Source organism: Periplaneta americana, chromosome 8 (genome assembly GCF_040183065.1).
Source record: "Periplaneta americana isolate PAMFEO1 chromosome 8, P.americana_PAMFEO1_priV1, whole genome shotgun sequence".
NCBI classification, from domain to species: domain Eukaryota; kingdom Metazoa; phylum Arthropoda; class Insecta; order Blattodea; family Blattidae; genus Periplaneta; species Periplaneta americana.
The window spans coordinates 159,481,966-159,508,643 of NC_091124.1; the positions used below are offsets into that span (position 1 = coordinate 159,481,966).

At 37.3% G+C, this 26,678-nt stretch overlaps 1 protein-coding gene across 3 annotated transcripts in view; it reads left to right on the forward strand.

Moving 5' to 3' along the window:
• Positions 1 to 26,678, forward strand: part of l(1)G0289 (lethal (1) G0289) — a 274,921-nt gene that overhangs the window by 192,989 nt on the left and 55,254 nt on the right. For all 3 annotated transcript variants that reach the window (XM_069833939.1, XM_069833940.1, XM_069833937.1), the window contains exons 3-4: positions 10,825 to 10,982; positions 24,204 to 24,338. In XM_069833939.1, the coding sequence (XP_069690040.1) occupies positions 10,825 to 10,982; positions 24,204 to 24,338 (293 nt within the window). The remainder of the gene's footprint in view (positions 1 to 10,824; positions 10,983 to 24,203; positions 24,339 to 26,678) is intronic.

The window sequence follows — 26,678 nt, forward strand, 5'->3', positions numbered from 1 at the left end:
AATATCTGTATTCCGCTCATGAGCTGTGAGCCGGCCAGAGAGCGCAAACCTTGTGCAGGCCTGGTCTAGATGGACTGTCTCTTCAAATATTTGTCTTTCTGTAGGAGGTTTCAGCACTATAAGTACTCGTAAATTTCATAGATGTCTTATGTGAATAACCTAGGCAATAGGATTTTCTACAGCATTTTCATAAAAATCATGAGAAATACTGAGAATGCTGTTTTGAAATAAGAGCCACTTCTTCTAAATACGCCCAAAAGTTGTTTAATTGATGGTGAAATAGTTGTATCTTCTTTCCTAGAGTTCAATTTTCTTTTATTAACTTCGATAACAATGAAAGACTCAACTGCAGGTGTCCTCACTGTGAGTTTTGATTATGGCATCATGGAGAAGCGGTAAAGTTGCATTAGCAAAATTTATCACAGCACTGTGGAAGGATCATTAAACTATATTAATAATAATATTAACAATGAAAATCCTGGGATATCTGGGAAAAAAAATTATTAAATTTGGGAACATTCTGGGGATAGAAAGCAAAATTCGGGGATTATCCTGGGGAAATGATGACGTCTGGTAACCTTAATGTAAATGTATGTTTTCATATAAGGTTCCTACACTTCTCAAACTTTGTAAATATCCATTTCATGGCTAAGTGAGTCGAAATAAGTATACTTTTTCCTTACATATTTGCATGTTTTGACTTTTTTAGGGATAAATTCATGCATAATGTATGTTTTTAAGATTATAGGTTTAATAAAGCATATTTAAAGGTTTATCTTCCATGAATATTTAAATACTTATATAGTCACAATCATGCCATGGTATGAAAGAAAAATTTCACAACCTCGAGTGGGATTCGAACCTGCGACTTCCTGTAAATCCCGCTCGAGGTTGTGAAATTTTTCTTTCATACCATGGCATGATTGTGACTATATAAGTATTTAAATATTCATTAATATGTCATATCAACGGACGTATATACGTCATCCACCATCGTAAGATGAAGTTTACGTTTATCTTCCAATTTTAGTGCATGTTTTATGTTAAATCACATAATACTGCATTTTATAAATAACATCTCATGCTTCTACCTGAGAACTCCTGGACATTACCAGATAATCCCTTCATTGTATTGTCACACTAAAATTGCAAACCCCCCAACTCTGTTCTATACAAGTTCAACCTGAGGCCTAAAATATTAGAAGAATGCTTCTCATGTATCCCTTACATACTTTGTACTGGTATTGACAATACTGCTAACATGCTTCTCTTTTACATGGATTTAATTTGGACAGGTAATAGGTCTACAGTACATGTATAGTTTCTTTGTGAATTGCTATAGGGCTATTTGTGTTCTGTTAAAGTTAATGGATATCCCGATTATGAACTTGTGGTTAAAATGTTGAAGACACAGAATTTTGCCTCACTTTGTCTTAAAGTTCATAATTGAAATTCGCACCTTCCACTTCTTGTGACGTAGAAAAGTCATTTTCTGTGTACTAAAACATTTTGACAGATAAACACATGAACTTCAAAGCTGAAAATTTGAGAAGAATGTTAGTAGTGCATTGTGCCATTCGAAAATAAATGCAAGTTTCAATTTTATTAGTGCATATTTTTAGCGACATTTCCTTCATTGTGAATCTTTGGTCATTTGATAATGCATGAAAATTCTATCTCTAATTATAATCATAAAGTGAAACATGGTGTAACCTTTCTCAATTTTTACTCAACAAACACCGTCTTCTAATGTCAGATCTACTTTCATTTTCACTCGTTTATTTTTATTATATTGTATATAATTTTTAACTCCTTTGACAAATCTTAATCATGTAGAAATAACCCTAAAATTGTTTTGATATAAATCTTAATAAAGTATAAAATAATATTGGGTTTCAATGCTGTAAGATAAATGATAATTTATTATTTATCAGTTTGTGCTGCTGATCAGACATGAAGTCTCTGTGCAGAAGAATATGGCACAGTGCTGGCTGGTAAGACCGAGCATTCATTGAGGTATGATAATGGTAATAAGAAAAATTAATGAAATTATGGCATAGGAAAGAAGAGTGCCCAGAGAATGCCAGTCCCAACATTTTCTTTGTCCAGCAAAAATTTTACTGGGATTTGAACTGAAGTCTGTGACATTGAAAGCCAATTTTCGAGCTGTCCACTGCTGTGGAGTAACGGTTAGCATGCCTGACCGTGAAATGAGCAGGCCCAGGTTCAAATCCTGGTTGGGACAAGTTACCTGGTTGAGGTTTTTTCGAGATTTTCCCCTCAGTCCATTAAGAGCAAATGCTGGGTAACTTTTGGCAGCGGATCCTGGACTCATTTTGCCAGCATTATCACTTCATATCATTCAAATGCTAGATAATCATAGCAGTTGATAAAGCTTCGTAAAATAACCCACTAAAAAGAAAAACACTGATGCTGTGGTAGTGAAATCAGGTAGCTGAAACCATGTTAAGTTGAACTCATAGTGTCTAAATAAACTGAGATCAGTAGCCAAATATTGTGCAGCATAGAAACACAATTGACCAGTTTGTTTCCAGCAGCCTTCAGGTTTCAAATCCTGGGAGCTGCAGTGTTGTTGATTTCTGTAGTTAATATAAACTGTTATGGAATATGACTAGAGGCTAGTTAGATTAGTGTAAGTACTTCAATTAATTTAGAATCTTCAGAATAACTTTTGGTGGTTTTCTTAGCCCAGATTGTCATTGTCATTGTCAATGGGAAATGGGAGGAGAAACATTTAAAGATAATCGAAAACACATCCTTTGCAAGAAAATTTGGGGCTGAGAAAAACTGAATATGGGAGCTCTAACCCTGTTGGCCATTTGTCTCGTAATTCGATAATTTGAAAGGGAAAGACGAAAGTGGACGTAACCTAATGGCTAGCACATGAGGGACGGAGAAGCATGACAAAACAATAGCAGATCAGGATTGCCGAAGATGTTAAAAACCTGCACATCAAGTGGGATGCCACAGTTCTCGCAGGAGAAGGGATCCGAATTCTTGCAGTGTGCAAGTGATGCTCGAGTAAACTCGCCCAGAGTAGCGAAGATAATAAGCAAAAGCCAAGACTCTGATTTCACAAGGCTTTGATTTGGAAAAATTCCGAGATTTGTATATGGGGTATATGTAAGTCAGTAGCCCATTTCTTTTAGGGCTCATCCCGACATTTTTCTTGGCACCTTAGGAAAATCACAGGCAGAATGAGTTGTCTCAATTTAGGGGACTAGCCAATTTGTTCTGAGGTGACTAATAAAATATAGTCCGATGTTTGAGATGGGCGGGGCATGTAGCACATATGGGTGAATCCAGAAATGCATATAGAGAGTTAGTTGGTAAGCCGGAGAGAAAAAGATCTTTGGGGAGGCCGAGACGTAAATGGGAGGATAATATTAAAATGGATTTGAGAGAGGTGGGATATGATTGTAGAGACTGGATTAATCTTGCTCAGGATAGGGACCGATGACTAGTGTATGTGAGGTCGGCAATGAACCTCTGGGTTCCTTAAAAGCATAAGTATTAGTATTATTATTATTATTGTGACAGCGACGTGAGAATCGAACTCACGACCAGCGTCCCGCAAGAAAGCAGATCGCACAGGCTCCACGGAACATTGAGTGACGTCGCGCGGTGGAGAGAGGAGAGAGGGTGTATTACGTCACGCGACGAGTCCGCGCGCGCAGCTGCTTACGGAGGGAAGGGGGAACGGACCTTCCCGGCCCTTCCAGAAATGTCGATGTAGAGATATTGAGATAATTCTCTACACACCTGTAGAAGGTTCTCGCAACTATGATTTTGCTATAAAAGAGCAGGCGCCAGCGAACTAGAGAGTTGTTGTAGAGTTTTCAGTTATTCCGTCAGCGAGTAAGCCAGAGCAAGCAAGCCAGAGTTCGACTCGAGTGTGCGTCCGCATCTGCGTCAGCATCCGAAGGCCTGAGTTCGAGTGCAGTGGACCGCAGTTGGAGGGACCTGAGTTCGAGTGCAGTGGACCGCAGTTGGAGGGACCCGAGTTCGAGTACAGTGAACTGTCTCTGAAGGTCTGTGGTTCGAGATACTGTGAACTCGAGTGACTGAGATAGAAGAACTGTGAACTGAGAACTGGTAGTTCTGATTTGTAAATAGTGCTTTGTAAATATTAGTTAAGATTAACAGTTCATTGTTGTGCGTAATAGTCCAAGTCAATTGTCATTGTCGTCGGTGGAGTGCTATAACGAATACTGTGTGAGTGAAGATCCAATTGTTGACGAGAGCGTTTAAGGTGAATTGTAGAAAGGAATTATTGTTGTGACGAATAAATTACATTGTTGTTACTAAATAAAAAGATCACACTGGTGTCAGAAGTGGGATATTATCGACAATGGAGAACCTACAGCAGATTCTGCAAGCCATCGCAGAAATGAAAGCAGAAATGAACAAGCACATCAGTGAGGTTAAGAACGACATAAGTGGAGTGAAAGGCGACATAAGCGGAGTGAAAGGCGACATAAGCGGAGTAAAAGATGACGTCACTACGCAAATTGAAAGCGTTTCGGCCCACGTAGATGGAATTGTCGCCATCGTGAAAGACGAACTTAAGGCCGATTTGGATAAACTAAACCAGAATTTTACAACTATAAACGAGACAGTAACCGAATTGAATCAGAAGGTGGTACCGGTGAGGGTCCTGAATGTCACCAATCGGGACAAGGAGGTGCCTAGTGGAACTGTACTAGGTAGCGTCGAGCCGGTGGTGTCTGTGACGTCTCTGGCAGAAAACGAGGAGTGTCACCGACCACATCCAGATCTAGACCCATCACTGAAAGAGCTGGCTCGAGAATTGCCGGCGAATTTAAGCAAAAGAGAAAGAAGACAAATCCACGATCTACTGACAATTTCAGGACGTGTTCAGTCTGTCTGAAAATGACTACGGGAGAACGGAGAAAGTTCAGCACCGCATCGACACCGGAAATGCTCGCCCAATCAGACAACCTCCTCGACGCGTCCCTCTAGCTAAACAGAGGGAGATTGACAGCCAACTGGAGGGCATGAAAGCAAGAGGGGTCATCGAGGAATCCGACAGCCCTTGGTCATCACCTGTAGTGCTGGTGAAGAAGAAGAATGGGGACCTGCGTTTCTGCGTGGACTACAGAAGACTGAATGACGTCACCAGGAAAGACTGCTTTCCCCTCCCACGAATTGACGACACCTTGGACACCCTGGCCGGAGCAGAGTGGTTCTCGACGTTGGATCTCAAGTCAGGATACTGGCAGGTGGCGCTACATCCGGAGGATAAGGAGAAAACGGCATTCTCTACAGGCCAAGGACTGTGGCAGTTCACCGTTATGCCGTTCGGCCTCTGCAACGCCCCGGCTACATTCCAGAGACTAATGGAGTCCGTAATGAGAGGCCTGACATACGACACCTGTTTGCTGTACCTTGATGACGTCATCGTGGTGGGCAAGACTTTCAGCGAGCAGCTGTTGAACCTGAGGAAAGTGTTCGAGAGACTGCGACAAGCCAGGCTGAAGTTGAACCCGAAGAAATGTCATCTATTCCAGAAGAAGGTCAACTACTTGGGACACGTAGTAGGGACCAACGGAGTGGCCACGGACCCGGAGAAGCTACAAGCCGTCAGAGGATGGCCGAGACCGAGGGACAAGCAGGAGCTGCGCCGCTTTCTCGGCCTCTGCACTTATTACAGAAGGTTCGTAGCTGGGTACGCCAACATCGCTAAGCCTCTAACCCAGCTGACCGAGGAGAAACGACAATTCCAGTGGACAGACGAGGCGGAGTCATCCTTCCAGTCGCTGAAAGAGGCGCTCTGCACTGCTCCTGTACTGGGATATCCCATCCCTGGAAGGAAGTTCACGCTCGACACGGACGCTAGCAACGTAGGCATCGGCGGAGTACTCTCTCAGGAACAGGACGGGCAAGAGAGGGTGATTGCCTACTTCAGCCGAACACTATCCAAGGCTGAGAGAAACTACTGTGTGACACGTAGAGAACTTCTTGCCATTGTGGAAGCCCTGAAGCACTTCCACAAATATTTGTATGGCCAGGAATTCCATCTGAGGACAGACCATTCTGCACTCACCTGGCTATTGGGCTTCAAGAATCTGGAGGGGCAGACCGCCCGTTGGGTTCAACGTCTGCAGGAGTACAACTTCACCTCTGAACACCGACAAGGGAAGAAACATTCCAACGCTGATGCCCTGTCACGACGTCCGTGCCCGGATGGCTGCAAACACTGCCTGAAAGTAGAAGAGCGGGATGGCGCCCACGCAGTCCGAGCAATTGCCGCCCAGCCGAGCCCAGGATGGGATAACGCCGCCATAAGGAGGGAGCAGCTGGAGGACCCAAACATTGGACAGCTACTACGTGATGTGGAGTCCGGCCAGAGACCAGTATGGGCCGATATCGCCAACCGTAGCACCACTTACAAGAGCTACTGGGCCCAGTGGGAATCCTTCACTGTCAAGGACGGTATCCTGAAGAGGATTTGGGAGTCTGCCGATGGAAGGACCCGCATAGAACAACTTGTCCTGCCCAGGAGCAAGGTGAAGGAAGTGCTGGAGGAGACTCATGCTGGAGTGACTGGAGGCCACCTGGGAGCCAACAGGACGCTGGACAAGTTAAGGCAGAGGTTCTATTGGTTGCATCAGAGAACCGACACGGAACAATGGTGCCGAAGATGCGACACCTGTGCAGCCAGTCGCGGACCAAGGACCCGCAGCAGGGGAGCCATGCAGCAATACAACGTGGGAGCTCCTTTTGAGAGGATCGCCATTGATGTTGCTGGACCGTTCCCGGTCACGGATCGCGGGAACCGCTACCTGCTAGTCGCCATGGATTACTTCACAAAATGGCCAGAGGTGTACGCGATTCCCAACCAAGAGGCTTCGACGGTGGCCGACGCGCTGCTTGACAACTTCATCTGCCGATTCGGGGTGCCCCGGGAATTGCATAGCGATCAGGGGCGCAACTTCGAATCCAACCTGATGGGAGAATTGCTCGAGCGTCTGGGGGTGCATAAAACCAGGACCACTCCCCTCCACCCACAGTCCGATGGTATGGTGGAACGCTACATCAAAACCTTGGAAGAGCATCTGCGGAAGGTGGTGTCCAACCATCAACGAGACTGGGATGCCAGAGTCCCACTGTTCCTCTTGGCCTACAGAGCTTCGGTCCACGATACAACAGGGATGACACCGGCAAACATGGTCTTCGGGAGAGAGCTGCGCCTGCCCTGTGATCTGCTGTTTGGCACGCCACCCAGCGCCGACCAGCCAGCGACTGACTATGTGGCAGAGCTCACCGAGAAGTTGAATGGAATTCACCAACTGGCCAGAGAGCACCTCAAGATGGCCAGCGACAGGATGAAGGTGCGCTACGACAGATTGGCCAACTCTGCAGGATTCCAGGAGGGCGACCTGGTGTGGCTGTATCGACCTACCAGGACCAAAGGGAAATCACCAAAGCTGCAGCGTGCCTGGGATGGACCATACCGCGTGGTGACCCGGATCAACGACGTGGTGTACCGGATCCAGCGACAACCTCGAGGGAAGATGATGTTGGTGCATCTGGACCGATTAGCCGCCTACCAAGGGACTGCCCGGGACGAGCAGCCCTAAGGAGGGGGCAATGTGACAGCGACGTGAGAATCGAACTCACGACCAGCGTCCCGCAAGAAAGCAGATCGCACAGGCTCCACGGAACATTGAGTGACGTCGCGCGGTGGAGAGAGGAGAGAGGGTGTATTACGTCACGCGACAAGTCCGCGCGCGCAGCTGCTTACGGAGGGAAGGGGGAACGGACCTTCCCGGCCCTTCCAGAAATGTCGATGTAGAGATATTGAGATAATTCTCTACACACCTGTAGAAGGTTCTCGCAACTATGATTTTGCTATAAAAGAGCAGGCGCCAGCGAACTAGAGAGTTGTTGTAGAGTTTTCAGTTATTCCGTCAGCGAGTAAGCCAGAGCAAGCAAGCCAGAGTTCGACTCGAGTGTGCGTCCGCATCTGCGTCAGCATCCGAAGGCCTGAGTTCGAGTGCAGTGGACCGCAGTTGGAGGGACCTGAGTTCGAGTGCAGTGGACCGCAGTTGGAGGGACCCGAGTTCGAGTACAGTGAACTGTCTCTGAAGGTCTGTGGTTCGAGATACTGTGAACTCGAGTGACTGAGATAGAAGAACTGTGAACTGAGAACTGGTAGTTCTGATTTGTAAATAGTGCTTTGTAAATATTAGTTAAGATTAACAGTTCATTGTTGTGCGTAATAGTCCAAGTCAATTGTCATTGTCGTCGGTGGAGTGCTATAACGAATACTGTGTGAGTGAAGATCCAATTGTTGACGAGAGCGTTTAAGGTGAATTGTAGAAAGGAATTATTGTTGTGACGAATAAATTACATTGTTGTTACTAAATAAAAAGATCACATTATTATTATTATTATTATTATTATTATTATTATTATTATTATTATTATTATTATTATCATCATTAATATTACTTTTGAGTGTAGTTTTGTTGAATTGTAAATTACTGGCTAATATGTTTTGTATATTACCCCACTGCTAGACAGGAACAGTTTATATGTTTTATTATGTTTTAAAGTGTGATGTATTGTGAAAATGTTTAAGATTTTAGATGTTAGATATAATATAATATGTAAGTGAAAATATAGTAGGTTTTCCTTATATCTGCTAAGACAGTGATTAAAATGTGTACTTGTCAGTGTTATAATTGTCCGAAAATTATCCAAAATTTAACGCAAAATAATTATTTCTGGTTAAATAAGTAATACAATTATTTTTAAATTATTGAATATTACCTATACCAATTTTTCTTTTTTAATTGACCAATTTAAGAATATTCTGTGCCAACTCCATAACGTAAGATAATTTTCTGTAATCCTTGAGGTTCGAACTGGTATCTGGCGCATCTGAAACTGTCGTAAAATGGTAGAATAAGGAATATCTTGTTATTATAACATAAAATACCATTACGCTTGCTTATAGAAGCGACAAATATTTTTGGCCAGCTAGATTGGCAAAATTTCACACTGTGCACCTACGAATTCCATTGTTATACAGTCACATTCAGATGTTTTTAGCTCTATCGGATGACACAGCTTAAAATTCAATTCCACATATAAATATTGTGTGCTTAAGAAAGAAATAATACACGAAGCATCAGTGAGACTTCACAACGATTTAACTAGGCAACACTGTCTCACTAGCATTGACTAGTCGACATAGACTAGTTTGAAATAGCTCCGCCTTATATGCCCTTCTTATTCTGAAAATGCTCTATACCTAAAGCAAAGGATCTGTACTTTTTGGGATACAATATCTTTATTCTGGGTACCTTCATCCAGACATTCTGTATTACAAATAAAGACATTTTTACATTATGCAGCTACTCAAAATCTGACAGGGTCTCAATTCCTTCTATGTTGAAATTGTTCACATCAGTCAAAACTGTCGTCCCTTATGTTTGTAACCAATCTCTGGACAAACTAAAGATTTTTTAATTGATGGTGGTTCATTATTGAAGAAGAATAGGTGCACATTAATACATACTGCGGACTTAACAAAAGTGTCACATTTCCCCAAAAAAACTTATTCTTGGAGTTTATACTTTTCTAATCTTCGTTTGCATATGTAATTACATATACTAAGGATGCTTGTTGCTAACACATAAATTAATTCTGACGATGTCAACTTCACAGTTTTTTTAGTGGATAACACAGCATGCTTCTCACACAATTTATGAAAATCATTTAAAACAGTTACTTTTTTTCAGCATTCCGTTGCTTTGATTCTGTTCATGTCTTTTTTCTTTAATGTCCAAATCTCGCTTCCATATAAAAGGGAGGGTAATGCTAGTGTATTATATATTTTTATTCTTGTAGATTTTTGTACTAATTTAGCTTTTAATGCATTGTTTATTATTCCTAGAATTTGTGTAAATTTGGTAATTTTCTTGTTCACATCTTTTTCATTTTGATAAGATATTTCACAACCCAGGTAATTGAAATTTTGCACTTGTTCGAGGCATTGGTTATTGTGTATTATCTTACTTCTGACTGGGTCTTGTCCTAAAAATGCCATTACTTTTGATTTTTGTGCTGAAATTTCCATCCCAAAATCTTTTAATATTTTATTTAATGTATACAATCCTCTTTGTAAATTATCCTCTGAATTGGAAATTATGACTTGATCATCGGCATAGAGTAAGGTATTTAATGTTAGAGCACTGGTTATTTTGATTCCTGATGTGTAGATTTGGTTCCATTTTAAAATAATTTCATTTATATAAATATTAAATAAAGTTGGTGATAGTGGACAACCTTGTCGAACTCCATTATTAACTAATTTTCTTTCGGATATACAGTTATTTATTTTGACACTTATTTTGCTGTCTGTGTAGATTTCTATTATATTTTGTAATAGCATATTTGGAATATTTTTATCTTGTAATATGTCGAATAAAAGATCTCTTTGGACTTATCAAAAGCTTTCACAAAATGAATAAAAGCTATATGGGTTTCTAAATTAAATTCTCTTCTTTTTTCTAACAATAGTTTGATACTAAATAATGGATCTACACATGATCTTCCTTTTCTAAAGCCATTTTGACACTCCAGAAGGAAAGTTTCAGCATGTTTTTTTTTTAATTTTTCATTTAAAATCCTACTAAATATCTTATAACATGTGTTGAGGATACTAATCTCTCTAGTAACCTATCTTAGGGAAAATTACATTACTTTCAAGCCTCAGAAAAGCAGTATAAGGATACATAATTTATATGACGTAATAATTCCTTTTTACAGGAGAAAACATAACGGCTGTTGTGCAAGAAGGAATTTCCGCAGGAAATATGTCATCAGAGACATGGGAAGCAGAGGAAGCAAACATTACAATAAACGAGTTCTCCCATTCTGTGGATAATGAAACATTACGAGATCACAACATTACGAAGTACATGGACGTAAGTTCTGATGATATTTCATACATCATTGTTTAAAATGAGGCTCGAAAGATTGGGATTATTACAGAAGAGGCAGAACAAAGGAATGAGGAAATGTGATTTTCCTTAGCTGTAACATATTATAACACTTGAGTCAGCAGTAATCTTTTTTTTTTTACCCCATATTGGAAAGGATTAAAAATACAGAACTAGGGCCCAAATGATTATGATATACATATTCTTACAAAATTATCAGACGAATTGAAAATAATACATTGAAGGAATGAAGTTAAACACGCGAATCCCAAAACAAATTCTAAAATACCAACCCAAAAGCAGAAGTCTAAAAGGACCATTAAACAGGAAATGAAGTCTATATGACCTAATATGATTATATTTTTGTCCGTTTTTCTGCAAAATATTTTGAGAATTAGGACACAGAGAAGAATTGATTAAATCATCAGCCCTCCAGTAAGGGTGACCACAAGGATCCTGAATACAGAACAGTTATGTTTTTTTTTTAAAAATCGTTAGTGAATTAAAAAAAACGTAAATTTTTTATTTGGGATTCGCTTGATGTCAAAACCGTCATATTGACAAAATTATCTTTTTTTTTAGAGAGAGAGAGAGAGAGAGAGAGAGCAAGAGGGAGAGGGAGAGGGAGAGGGAGATATATATATTTGTGTGTGCGTGCGCGCGCGTGTCCACCAACTTCACTTGCGTGATTGGGGTTTCGCATGCTGCAGATAGATGGCAGAACTGTGACCCATTTTCTAGTTGTACACCACTTTGGTGGGTCACGCTGTACATGATGTGTGTCTGTGTGAAGAGTTACATTGTGTAGTCTACTAAGGTGAGTGTATGTGTAAGTGTTCGTGTCAATGTAGTGTCAGGAATGAGTGATGATGATGAAGATGAGGAAGGGAGAAGGGGAAACCCGGTGCCGGCACGTAGTCTACTTCTGTCGAATAGCACCAAGGGGGCCGCCAGGCTTAACGTCCCCATCCGACAGACGAATCACTATCAACAGTGACATATGCCTTCTCTTCATATGCACTGCGGAGAGATTTGGGATTTAACCAAGGCATATTGGTGCACAATCTAGTGATTAGAAGTTGTGCACCACCATCTATCCTAGTCCTGAGGTAGAAATTTTATATTAAAATCTCTGACCCCGCCGGGAATCGAACCCAGGCCGGCTAGTTTGGAGGCAGACACGCTACCACAGAGCTAACTTGGCGGTCTTAAGATATAAATGATATTGGATGATAATGTAAAGAGTCCCTAAGAATTTGTAATAGGATATTTTGTATTTGGAAAACATTGAATTTTAATTTCACTAATAGTTGGTAGGTAGACTGTGGAAGGGAATCTCTTGCTCCAACATACCTCTGACGTCCTACTGATTAACAGGTATATTATATTTAGAAGAGAGGAAAGATAGGCATGGTTTATATATTTCTTGCTTTTCTTTGTTGACCTCGTCCACTTGGGAGAGGTTTCTCTCAAAGCGGATGGTTGGATCTAATACCATTGCCTTATCCTTAACCCTGTGAATGGCTATGATGTCACGTGCCTGTTGGAATCTGCGGTCGAAATGCAATGAACCTCTTCATGAACCTCCCAACCAAGGTGTCTTAGGACTTCTGCAATACTTTTCTCACTCTATGATGTCTGTTGTTTCATAGCAGCTCACTTTTCCTGCAGAATCTCAGTACGTGACCAATAGTTTGTCTCGTTGCAGCCAGTATGCTTACAACAGGTTGTATTAAAGAATCTGCCAGGAGTAGATCTTACAGGAATAAGATTGCAAGAACTTCACCACATTTTGCTGGGCATTCAGCATATATAATAACTCCTTTCCCTTTATGTAGCAGTTGATACCAAGCTTGGAAAGACCTTATTCTTAGAATTTCTCTAAGTTTCCTCCTATTTATCTTTGGAGGAAGAGACGATTTAGTAATATTAAGTTTTCCAGTGTTACATGATTGTATCTATATGCTGTATATTTGACATAAATTACCTTTTTTCTGTATCTTTCTGTACATCAAACTACTTATTCTGGCTTTTCTGCTGTGTTATCGAATTTTAAAGACCTAATATACAGGGTGGAAGAGGACCGAAGCACCAAAATTTAAGAGGTGATTCTACATGTTAAATATAACAGAACTTTTAATACACTTTTCCTTCTATGAAATACCGTTAAGCAGGAAAAAAAATAGTCTTTGCCCAATGTTTTCAGCACTCTATTGTGGTAATAGCCTGAGAGAAATGGCTGATTGCTATACAAGCAGTTAGGTAAAAATAATCTGAATAGTTTGTGTCGTGAGTCTTTTCTTGAAAATTAAACCATTTAGCCATGAATTTAAATTGAATAATTGCGAAAATCGTTAAAATAAATCTTGCAACGTGTGCTCTATCATGTGTCTCTGAATGAGTACAGGAGAGAGGGAGGGAAAGGTAAGGAATGGGCAATAACGTAATTTGACCTTCCCTAGTGTCGACATTTACATTAATTTACCAGTTTTCAGTCTAAAAATACATGTAAATAATACCGTGTGCTTTAATGATTTATATTCAGGAGTGCTAATTCAATGTAAGACAAATCATGTCAGTAAAAATTATCACAATTTATTTCTGATATCACAAGATGCGCATTTCCGTTCAAAATTGAGATCACTAAGCCATAAATACATTACCTGATTCCCTTCCTATCCTAAAGAGGGAGGGAGGTGAGTGCTAGGAGTTGCTTTTGTTTACATCTGCTATGTTGTCTTAAACTACTAATCGGCACTGCCACAGTGCAGGCCGCACTTGCTAGAATTATTTCCAAGGGCAGGTATTTCTGGAGATTAATGTTATCATTTGTGTTTTTTAATATTGGTGTCAGCGGAGATTGTTGGACATTGATGTGTACTCTTGGTGGAGATTAATGAAAATTTTGGAAGATACAATTATTTTGGAATTGGAGTATTAACTCAGTATGAATATCGCTTTCCAAATAATTAACATTAAAGGTTTGTTGAATTCTGCTAAAGATGCGGTATGGCCAACAGACAGTATTTGTTGGATTGAGACTGATTTAACACACATTATTAAAAAAAAAAAAAAAACTTGTAGCCCTCAAATGAACACTTTCAAATTATTAGTGAAAATGTTGAATTCTCCGTCTTTTGAGTTCATTAATGTAGTCAGAACACCAAGAATGCCATTTAATGTAGCCTACTTGGTTATATAACAAATTCAAGTGAAGAAAAAAATCCGAAAAAAACTCGGAACATGAAAACGAAGCAATAGTAATAATTCGCGGATGTGGTCATATTTCGCTATTAAAATTCTATTTCGCGATTTGTCGCGATTTTTTATCCTCATGTTATTAATCAGAATCACTTAATTCGTAAAGATTAGTAAAAATCTATTGTATATCCATTATGTCGTGATTTTCGCGATGTCCGTAAATACCCGGCCCTGATTATTGCAGGAGCCAGAGTTTGGAAGACTCTGGCTATGGAAACAATTGAAACAAGATACCCACATTAGGAGTGGTTACAAATTTATACAGACTAGTGGCTTGTGCAGCAAATGCTGCAAATTAAGTTTGTTAGAAGTTCAAATAAAGATGTTTCAAATTTGTTTTCCACAAAGAATACCAGAAGTTTTGAAAGTTACTTGCTTTCATAATAATGAAACATACTCCACTGAAGATTAACATTGAAAGCAAAGCAACAAATCAGTGAAGTGCAATCCTGTTAAAATCTTTTGTCTATCAATATCTTTAGATATGTAGTCAATAGAATTAATTTTTTATGTTGTTTCCATAAACGTGATATATCAATGAATCCTTTGTAATGAAATGATTTAGTAGGCATATGACATGGAAAAGAAGTGAAATGGCCTGAAATTCTTCCTGCAAAAAATTATATGCTTGGCAGAGATTACAAATTTCATCAATCGAACCTAAGGGATGGATAACTCATTAATATCTGCATTCCTGAAACTGAATGTGGTTGCAGCTGTGCTTATTCTCCTAGCAGTATTCTTTCTTTTGTGGACACACACTGGGTGACATATCTATCCGTTGTGTTTTTGTATAACATTGGCCGTCTCTGTGGGGGCGCCCCGTATCTGACATACCTAACCACATGAAATCAGTGACCACTGGCTCGAATTCAGCATAGCTCAGTGGTCAGAGCGCTTGGTACATAGAACCAAGGACCCGGGTTCGATCCCTGGCACCGGAGCGAATTTTTCTCCTCAAATATTAATAGTCAACATTACAGAGATTATTCTGTAGGACAAATTAATAAACCATAATATTCTCATAGCTAGCAGTGCATCATAACTGCGGAATCCCGGCCAAATAAGTCACTCAACTGAGTGCGCTCCTAGTATAATGGCAGTTGACACTAGACATATACGTCAACATACATGCCTAACTTGGAGTCAGGCCACAAAGAGAAACACTGAAGGAGGAAGATTCGATCCAGTGCTGTGGATTGAATTCGGCGTAGCTCAGTGGTCAGAGCGCTTGGTGCGTAGAACCAAGGACCCGGGTTTGATCCCTGGCGCCGGAGCGAATTTTTCTCCTCAAATATTAAGAGAAAAATTAATTTATGGAGCATTTCTTCCCATTTGTGATGTAAGAGAAATGAAACAACAGACTTTTTGGTTAAAAAGGCCAGGGTGCCTGATGGAGGGATTTCCCCCTGTTGGAAAGTTATCCCCTTCTCATAAATTCATATCAAAGTCCCTGCCAGAATAACTTTTAAAAATATAGTTGTTTTAATACGAATATACTTTATAAAATACAGTATAAAGTAAGCAAATAAAATAATATTGATGTATTATCATCACCAGCAAGCTGACAACAATCAATAACTTAGGGATTACACATCTTATCTTAAGCCTGCTCATGAACATAATTATTATTATGATCAAGATGCAAGACAAGCAACACAGTGAATGAGGATAATAATAATTTTATGTGTGGCAGTCTCTATCTAGGATTCTATCCCCTTCCCCCTCATCAGAAATCTTAATTCACACCTTGAAAAGGCACTAAAATCTGATTTAGTAACGGACTTACATTTTATTCTGTAAAACAACTAATTAATAGTAAATTCAGAATTGCCCAAAAACAACAAAATTCCGATGGAACAAAAGACCCAAGATAATCTTCAAGGGCCACGTAAATCTGCTGTTGCAATACTTAGGTTGATAATAGTATGGAGGGAAATCTCAGTCAGTGAAAGTTATACCTAAGTGTGCAGCTCCTTTGGTTATTTCAAGTACTTTCCAAGGAATTTATCTAGTTATTTTTTTTTTTTTTTAGTTATGGGGAGAATCCACTGAAAATCATGAAAATTAAAAAAAAAAAAAAAAAAAAAAAAAATGGCTATTTCACGTCATTAGAATGTATATTTTCATATTCCTAATGGATTTAGTTCAATTCTGATTACAAATATGTTTAAAAATGTTTTTAAATTAAGACTGTAAGGAGACGTGGCATTTAAAGAGCTGTCAAAATTATTTTTTCATGAAGGAATTCTTTTTTACAGATTACAAATCCAGTAACTTTTTGTTCTAAAGTTGGCTCCCTGAATTAATAGATGAATGTAGAGGAGGAGAATTTTCATAGATATGTGTTACATAAATATTAATTTTACTTTCAAATTCAATTTTCCGTAAGTTTATTTTTCTTCAATTAACACCAACTTTTTTTATGCCAAATATTAATTAATCTGGATGAAATTTTTATTACAAGTATTTGTGAGGTGGCTGCATTTTTCTATGCATTTATGTTGTAAGAAATGCTGCTAGTTTATTTTATTAATATTTTTTTTCATGAATTATAGAAAAAAATAACATACTGTATTTCATTTCATTTAAAAAAAATGTTCGAAAATGAATAAATGAGATATTTCATAACATGAATGTATAGAACTGTTTCTCTATGTCTTGTGAATGTAACCAAAAAAAGGAAGCTTAAAAATTGAGATCTTCTACTAAAAACTTGGGTTTGAATGTATTTCTGAAAAAAAAAAAAATCAAAGGCCAAAAACATTTGGGAGTTCATTATTTGGATTTTATTAGTCCTTTGAATAGTAAAAACATGAATTTAAATACTATTATAGTCACAATCATGCCATGGTATGAAAGAAAAATTTCACAACCTTGAGCGGGAATCGAACCTGCGACTTCCTGTTCTCCGATCAGGCGCTCTACTACTGAGCTATCGAGTTTGTCTCACGCCAAAGGCTTGGAATTATCCTTTCATACTGGCGACTCTGTTATAGAGTACTGTCCATAGCGTCTGATCTAGTCAGCACTGCTTATGAGTTGAAAGAAACTTTACAAATGTAATCTTCATCTTACGATGTTTGGTGACGTATACATGTCTGTTGATGTGACATATTAATGAATTTAAATACTATTATAGTCACAATCATGCCATGGTATGAAAGAGTCGCCAGTATGAAAGGATAATTCCAAGCCTTTGGCGTGAGACGAACTCGATAGCTCAGTGGTAGAGCGCCTGACCAGAGAACAGAAAGTCGCAGGTTCGGTTCCCGCTCGAGGTTGTGAAATTTTTCTTTTATACCATGGCATGATTGTGACTATAATAGTATTTAAATTCATTAATATGTCACATCAACGGACGTGTATACGTCACCAAACATCGTAAGATGAAGATTACATTAGTAAAAACATGCTCTCAAAATTTGGTTGAAAAAATGATTAGGAAAAAAGTTGTCATTTTTAGTGGAGTCTCCTCTTAAAACAATTAAAAAGTTTGATTATTTGCTCTGTGTAATACAGAAGAAGTATATTTTTAATAATTTAAGTGAATACTGTCCAGTTTGAGATGTAAGAGTGGTGGAGACAAGTCGACTCCTTCTGGTGTTTAGTAATTAGTGTGATTTTCGTGTGATAGTTGTTTGATTCCCCCTCCAAACTGAAACCTTTCGGTTAGTTACTTTTCCCCGAGTTTCTATCTTTAAGGACAAAAGCACTCTGCTAGTGAAAAATTTCTTCTGAAAATTCAAAGTGGAAAGTGATATTGTCAATCATGGTGTAACATATTTACAATCAATCAATTAATCAAAGGACATTAGGGAGCATGTCGACTCCATGCTGATTTCACAAAATGCTTCCACTCTGTTCTGGTTTTTGCTAGTTCCTCCCAGTTAGTAATTCCCATATCCATGCATTCCTTCTAAATTTCATCTTTCCATCTAATTCGAGGTCTTCCCATTGGCCTTGTGTTGTTAAAGGTGTTCATATATGTTCGTTTTGCACTGCTGGAGTCATCCATACATATAACATGTCCTGCCCAATTTAATATTCTGGTCCGTATTTCATCTAAAATTGACGGTTGATTATAAAGTTTGTGAATATCATTATTATGTCGAATTTTCCACTTCTTTTCAAGTGGGTTAAAAATTGGACCAAAATTTTCCTCAACACTGTTTTCAAAAACCATTAATTTGTGTGTTTTTTTTTTTTTTTTTTTTCTTTTTAGTTAAGCTCCATGTTTCTGATCCATATAATAGTAGAGGTTGGATTAGTATTTTGTACAAAATGATTTTTAAATTTCTGGTTAAAAAACGGGGAGAAGATAATTTGTGAACAGCATAAAAAGTTTTGTTTGCATTATTTAGTCTGTTAGGTATTTCATATTTTCTGTCATTAGAATTGTCTATCAAAACACCAGGATATTTGAACTGGTTGACTGTTTCAGAAGTCTATTTTTTTTTTATTTTAAGCCTATTGGGGATCCTATCATTTGGATCATTAGAATTTTGAGTATCTTGTAAATATGTTACAAGATACATATTTACAAGATACTCAAAATTCTGAACACATGCCAGAGCATTTGGATAAAATGGAACATGAAACTCTAACTTGTAATAAATCAGATGTTAGTAACGCAAACCCAGTAGAGACACTTCAGACTATGAATACAATGCCTTCAATGCATTCCCTTATGTTCTACACATTAATGCAACTGGGTATAAAATTGACAATTTACACCGACTGAAACTAGGTAGAATATTACCATAAAATGGGGAAATAGGGCTGCAGGGAGTGAATAGGGACGAAGTTTTATTATTTTTTATTTCTTTGTGCCAAAGATTAATATAATAATAAGAGTGTTTATTTGTTCACTCATTATTAGGGCTGAAGAAAAGTATTGCTATCAGAGTAGTAAATAATTTCTATATACATTGTTTACAAAATGCATACCGTTGCTAAGCATCTCTATTGTCTGTAAGGAGCAGAGAGAGTCAACATTCGACACTCCTCAATAATAGACCTGCTCAAGTGACGTGAGGTTGTATCAGAATGCTGAAACAAAAATCCAACAAAGAACAGATAATAAGGCGACTGAATTCAGAACACAGGGAAAATGTGTTTGGCTTAATTGATAAGAATGATATTTTTTTGTAAAATGTTTGTTCCTAGTTTATTAATTTGAAACACAAGTAATGATGTAAATGTAAATTCTATTATGAGTTCATTTATACAAAGTAAACTGTACAAACAGCCGCTACTGCAGTGGCGTATACTGGTTAAAGGGTTTGGGCTACCGCTGACCCTATTATTACACAAAATATATCTAACAATTACTTTAATTTTAATTACTATGGTAAAACTAATAATACAAAATTATTACATTATGTTATATTATAAACTTTTTCTTTTGTAATTTCCTAGGGCTACCGCCGGTAGCCCACAAAATACGCCCCTGCACTACTGTAACTAGTCGAGCATGCACACAAGCATTTTGTAAACACAGAGCTCTACGTACAATGCAGCTTAGCCTATAACCAATACTTTTTTTCAGCCCTACTCATTATGAAAGAAAGCATAAACACTCTTATTATTATATTTAATCTTTGATACAAAGAAAAAAAAGATAATAAAATGTCATCCCTATTCATTCCCTGTATCCCTATTCTCCCCATTTTACGGTAAATGGAAAAAAAATGCCTTCAAATTCAATTCAATCAAAAGAGTAGAATCTAATAGATTAGCTATTTACTTCTCCTCTCGTGTGGATGTAAATACATTCACAAAGTCAGAAATTCTTCCCACTCTTAATCTAAAAGCACAGATTTCATACAGCAACCTGTTCATAAAAGGTGTGTTCTGGAATATTAATACAGATATATCAGAACAAGAAATTAGAGACAATATCAAGATGGAAAAAAATATGATATTGTAAATGTGCATAAATTCCATCGTAAAATTCTTTCAAATGATGACTCCAATAAAATGGTACCTTCTACGACATGTGTGCTGACATTTAGATCACAAACACTCCCTAACTACATTGTTTTACAGCCAGATTCCAGTTCTAAAGTACAGTGCAGTGCAACAGATGTGCTAAATTAGGCTATTCCCACAAAATCTGTCACAATAGGCCTAAATGTTCTAGATGTGTGGAGAATCATGAAAAGGGTTGTTGTACTTCACAAATAAAAAAGTGCGCAAATTGTGACACGGTTACCCACAAGGCCTCTGATTAGGAATGCCCTCTTTATCAAGAATAACTAATTTTAACAGAAATGATGGCAGAGCAAAGAATAACCAGGTTTGAAGCATACCGTATGTGACACTCAAAACAGTCCTATGCCCAAATAACTAGCAATACTTCAGGCTAGTCACAAGAATCAGTGGACAAGGGTCGTCCCAGTAAATCAAACACTCCCTACCCGACATTACCCACTGTTTCCTTTACGACACATAAAACATCCAGGAGTCAACCTACTACAGTAACACAATCATCCAACCCTACACAGTTTACAGTCAAACGTAAAGAACAGGTTTTCAGCAAAGCAGATGCCCCCAAATCAGGAAACATGACCTTAAAGAAAAACCATCATCCCCCCCCTCAAGGGATTACAATTAAATAAGGACAATGACGCAGAGAAACCTAATGCCATTCCTTAATACTGTCTGATATATGATGCGCAATATATATATGCTTGTGTCAATATCTAAAATGACAAGAAAAAGATTATAAGTACACATAACATCTATACAAAAAGCATTATCAGGAGAGTAAAACAACTCACGATTACAACCAGCTGTATATACTTATTTATTATGATTTTCATGACAATCACAAGCATGAATCCTAAACTTACTTTTTTAAAGTGGAACGCCCACTTAAAAATCTAAGGCTGCAGAATTACAAATGTTTATAGAAAATAAAAACATGGATATAATTTTAGTAGCAGGGTCGTGGCTGGGTACATATCATAAATTTAATTTTTGTCCATATACCATATTCTGATTTTATGGAGTGGGAGAGGGTGCTGATATTGTTACCCGTTTAAAAAAAGATATTATAATTAATTCAATAAAAACAATAAAGAACTTCATGGAAACCTTCCAAGCCATATACATTTTTCTGCCGACTCTCCAAATAATTTTTCTGTATCTTAATACTACAAATTATATTTCAGAAACATTCTGGGGGGGGGGGGCCTTTCAATAAATAAATACAGCAGTGCCTCCAACTGCAGTTCGTTTACAAGTGCATACAGTGTGGTAGAACTTAGCATTCCTAATGACCAAGAATTGGCCCATTTTTTTTTGTCATGAAGTACTAAGTCCTACAACATTAGGAAGTTGAAAATGAAAAAAAAAAAATAAAAAATAATAATAATAATAATAATGATTATTATTATTATTATTATTATTATTATTATTATTATTATTATTATTATTATTATTATTATTATTATTATTATTATTATTATTATTATTATTATAAGTTTAATTAGCTGTCAACCTCTCTCTAGTACAGGTCCATTTCTGGTGATGGAATTTCATGCTAGTGTAGGTACATTTCTTGTGATGGAATTTCATGACCATTTTAAAGAAAAAGTGAAATTACACATGAAGAGTTCGCGGGAAAAATGATGAATGTCACAGTTTTTTTTAAGGTTGATGTCATTATCCAATTCAATGGATCACTACGAAATTTAATCTTGTTCTTATAAAAATTGGTAAAAAGGAGAATTATCACCATGAATACAGTAATCCTTTCCTTTATTTTCTATAGAAACAGCACTACATCTTGCAGTTATAGACTCCATTAGATCATTATCTATTCCTTAACAGAAATGTGACATTCATTGTTTTTCCCGCGAACTCTTCACATGTGTATAATAATTTTATTAAGACATACATTAAGATGGGGCTGGGAATGCAACAGTAAATGAAACTGACATGGTACAATATCTTATCTTTTTCATGACTCCAGATATGGCTATTGCTTATTGTCGATCTATAAATGACTTTATTTTAACAGGGTAAGTATTCATTAAACTGCAGTCACTGTTAATACTGTCTAATAAACTATTAAAGATAACGTCTACTAAAGTAAAATAAATGCATTTTGTTCTCTGCCGCTTAGAACAATTATTTATCCTTCTTGTGAGCCATTTTTTTTTTACTTCTCTTCGACATGCTTTATGGTAGATAAAATAATAAGAACTATAACAAAGTAATATTATATTAATTGTAAACTGAAAACGAAGTAATAACACCAAATTTGCACTAACAGATTGTTACGAACATAAGCTTTTGCCTTGCGTGTGTGGAATAGTCTCCAGTGAAACAAAACAATACCTTACACCAAGTGAAAATCTTACACTGTTTGTCGGTAAGCAGTATGAATTTTGCAACAATGCGGCCAGCCTAACGTGCAGGTCATCCCATATTATTTGCAGGTGACACAAGTATAGTAATTACAGCCAATAACTCCAACACATTCCAATCTTCAACAGAGGAAATTCTCTTCAAAATATGTGACTAGTTCTCAGTCAATAAATTAGTATTAAATTGTAACAAAACTAACCTAATTCAATTTAAATCCTGTCCAAATTCAACATCGCAAATTTTAAGCACAATAATTAACACTAGATCCCTATTAGAAACAACAACAACAACCAAATTTCTTGGTTTAAAAATCGATAATGTGTTAAATTGGAAAAATCATATTAAAGAAATTACCCCCAAACTAAATTCAGCATGTTTTGCTATTAGATCTATGCAAAAGATAGTAAATATCAATACCTTAAAAACAATATACTTTGCATACTTCCACTTGGTAATGAATTTTGGAATAATATTCTAGGGAAATTCCACAAATAGTAACAGTTTATTCCTACTACAAAAAAGAGTAATTAGAATAATAATAGATGCCAAATCTAGGGAATCGTGTAGGACTATTAAAAAAAAAACTACAAATAATGTCCATGGCTTGTCGGTATATTTTTTCATTAATAATCTTCCTCGTATGTAATCATGAAAACTTTGTAACTAATTCAACAGTTCATAGCATAAATATACGTCAAAAAAATGACTTTCATACTCCATCAGCAAGCCTATCGTGCTATCAAAAAGGAGTGTGTTATATGGCAGTAAAAATTTTTAATAGCCTCCCTGTCGATATAAAAAATGAAACTCAAAACATAAGATTATTTAGGGCCAAATTAAAGAAGTACCTAATTTCTCACGCCTTCTATTCTGTAGGTGAATTCATGACATTCAATAACGCTTCATGAAATTGATACTAAAACTTTGTGTTATACTAGTAGACTATATTGTAAACCTCGTCTGTATATATTTCATCTAGAGTGTAACTATAAATTTAGGGTGCTATGCATAGACATTTTGCTAGCTCGTGCTACAAGCGTGCTAAACTAGCCCTGGCTATCGGCTGATTACTTGTACAGGATTCATATCATATCATATAGCTAACACTGGTTTATGAATACGAAAAACGTTAGTTCGCTGATCATCCACCGGAAGCCCACGCTAAGAATGTCTATGAATACGGCCCTAAGACTTTGTAATAGTATTAAGTTTTTGACTTGTTCCATATTCTAGCTGTGAAGCAATGTATGAATACCATGAAATGTTAATAAATACAATTCAGTACAAACACGTCAGAAATAACAGTCCCGCACCTATAGTATATATGTATACTTCAGTAAATGGAAGACTTTGAATTTTTTTATTACTGCTTATATTTAACAGTAACAGTCATTATTTAAAGTTCACTGCTTGATTATATAACAATTTCCTTTTTCTGACTCACTGTAGTTACTGTATAGATCAAATAATTATTACTGTACTATAATGTAATCTTATTTTAGTATTTTTTAATGAAAGTGAGATATTACTATCCTTGTTCTTCATTGTGTACTCTGTTTTGTATAGGACCATCACCAGTACTACAACAGCTCCTTTATTGTCAATGATGAGGCAGTTGGTCATCGTTACTGGGTTAATATGACAAACAGATCAGATGTGATCCTCAATGAGATGTTATCACAGTCACATAGACGTGCTGCAGTAAGTAGATTAACATAGTAATTTAAAATATAAATGATTGAGCTAGAGCTTTTATAACATCATATTTGTTGGTGTATATTTATTTTATTTTATTTATTTTAGTAAGTTATTTTACGATCTTTATTAACATCTCAGGTTATTTAGCGTCTGAATGAGATGGTGATAATGCTGGTGAAATGAGTCCGGGGTCGAGCACCGAAACTTAGGCAGCGTTTGCTCATATTGGGTTAAGGGAAAACCCCGGAAAAAACCTCAACCAGGTAACTTGCCCCGACAGGGAATCGAACCCGGGCCACCTGGTTTCGCGGCCAGACGCGCTAACCGTTACTCCACAGGTGTGGACTGTTGGTGTATAAGATGCTCCTTTGTATAAGACACATGCCCAATATTAAAGGAGTTTTCCTGGAAAAAATTAAAGCTGAAAGGAAAAAAATATGTAGATGATGATGTTGATGATAGCGATAATAATGATGATGATGATGATGATGATGATGATGATGATATAATAATAATAATAATAATAATAATAATAATAATAATAAAAGAGGTGGAAACCTTTGAGTCAGTGAGTGACATATGTAAAGTGATCTTTAATATAGAGTTGAGAGAAGAACATGTCGACTTTACGTATATGTTAGGGAAAGGAATTAATAGACTTATCTTCCTGAGCTCCAAGAATACAAAATTAAGAGAAGTTATTCTGAATAATCTAGGACGGCCCTCTGATTCAGGAGTGAGAGTAGAAACAGATTTGCCATTTCAAGTAAGAAATAGAAGAAAATGGCTACTACCTTATATGAAAGTAGCAAGGTCGAAAGGTCACTTTGCTAAACTGTACGAAGATAAACTATAAGTGAAAGGAAAATGGTATGATCTGAAGTTTTGCCTGAGGAATGAAGATTATTCAGAATCAGAATTTTGTCTAACAAGAAGAACAAAAGTGAACAGCAGATATATTTCAGTTTTGTAGAGGGAAGCAATAAGAAGACAGCTAACAGCCGACGATTGCTACGTAAACCAAGGGAAGGAACAGGAATGGTGGAAAAAAAATGATCCCAATTGCAAGGACGGAACAACTGATAGTCGCAGAACACCACACAATAACAAGAGGGAGTAGTAGCAAGGTCAGGAACCCACATACTGACATAGGAGGAAGTGTAAAGATGATGACACAACATGGAAAAGAAAACAGCATCAATAACGTGATCATGCAGCATAAGTGAAATTCAAGTCTATAGAGAGCAGCGTTAAGCCCAGCACACTCCAGCAGAAATGCGGGCAAGAATGGGACAAGGAACACGGGTGCTAGCAAAAAGGTGAGTGGGGAAAAAAAAGAGAAACCAGGATTCAGGAAGTGATAGAGAAGAAGGAAGTGAAAGGAATAAGTGGAAATATAGTACAGTGAAACCTGTTCAAATCGGAACCTGAATATTCCGGAATCCTGTCTATTTCGGAACAATTTATTGGTCCGGCGAAATTTGTATGTATTATGTGTAATTTTTCCTGAATACAATGGAAACTGTCCAATGCGGAAATGGAAACTGTCTGCTACTGTTCAAAACGGAAAAAATATTTTGGACACACTATATTTTGTAACTATATTTTGAAACAGCATGTAATTTCAAGGAATATACGAAATATGTAGGTCACTAAGATAAAAACAAGTTTGTGGCATTAACATTAAGTTATGAAGTAAAAGTTATCAATATAAAGGAAAATTAGAAACAAAGTCTATGTGAAATAATAGTGAAGTACAGTTGTGGAAAACTCTGGTGTGACACTTCAAAAAATAAAGATCATAATGAGTGAGTGGCGTGCGGCCAATATTGGTGACATAAAAGGAACCAGAAAGCAACTGTTTGTGTGGAAATAAATGAACTGTTGTGGAAGTGGGTTCTTCATGACCTTTCAAAGAATAAGCCAATTTCTGGATCTATTCTGCAAAGCAAGCTATTGAACTGGGAAAGAAATTAAATAAACCAGAATTCAAGGCTTCTAATAGATGGCTCCTAGTCCAATTAATTAATAATGTGCAGTGATATGCAGTACAGTATTAGAGTATAGTGTTGGATATTAAAAAGAATGAGATTAGTAAACTTTACTAATGTTTAGTGACTAATGAGTGAGTTACGATAATATTTATGCAGAAAATGAGATTTAATCAAGATGATTCACCAGCGTAATGAGCGACAGAAAGCTGATTTAATGTGATGAGTGTTAAATGGAATATTTTGTACTTCTTGCAGTTTGCGGCATACCATTTTGTTTTTCATGTATATGAATGACAAAATATTCCATTTTAATGTCACACCTGAATAATACGGAAACCTGTCCACAACG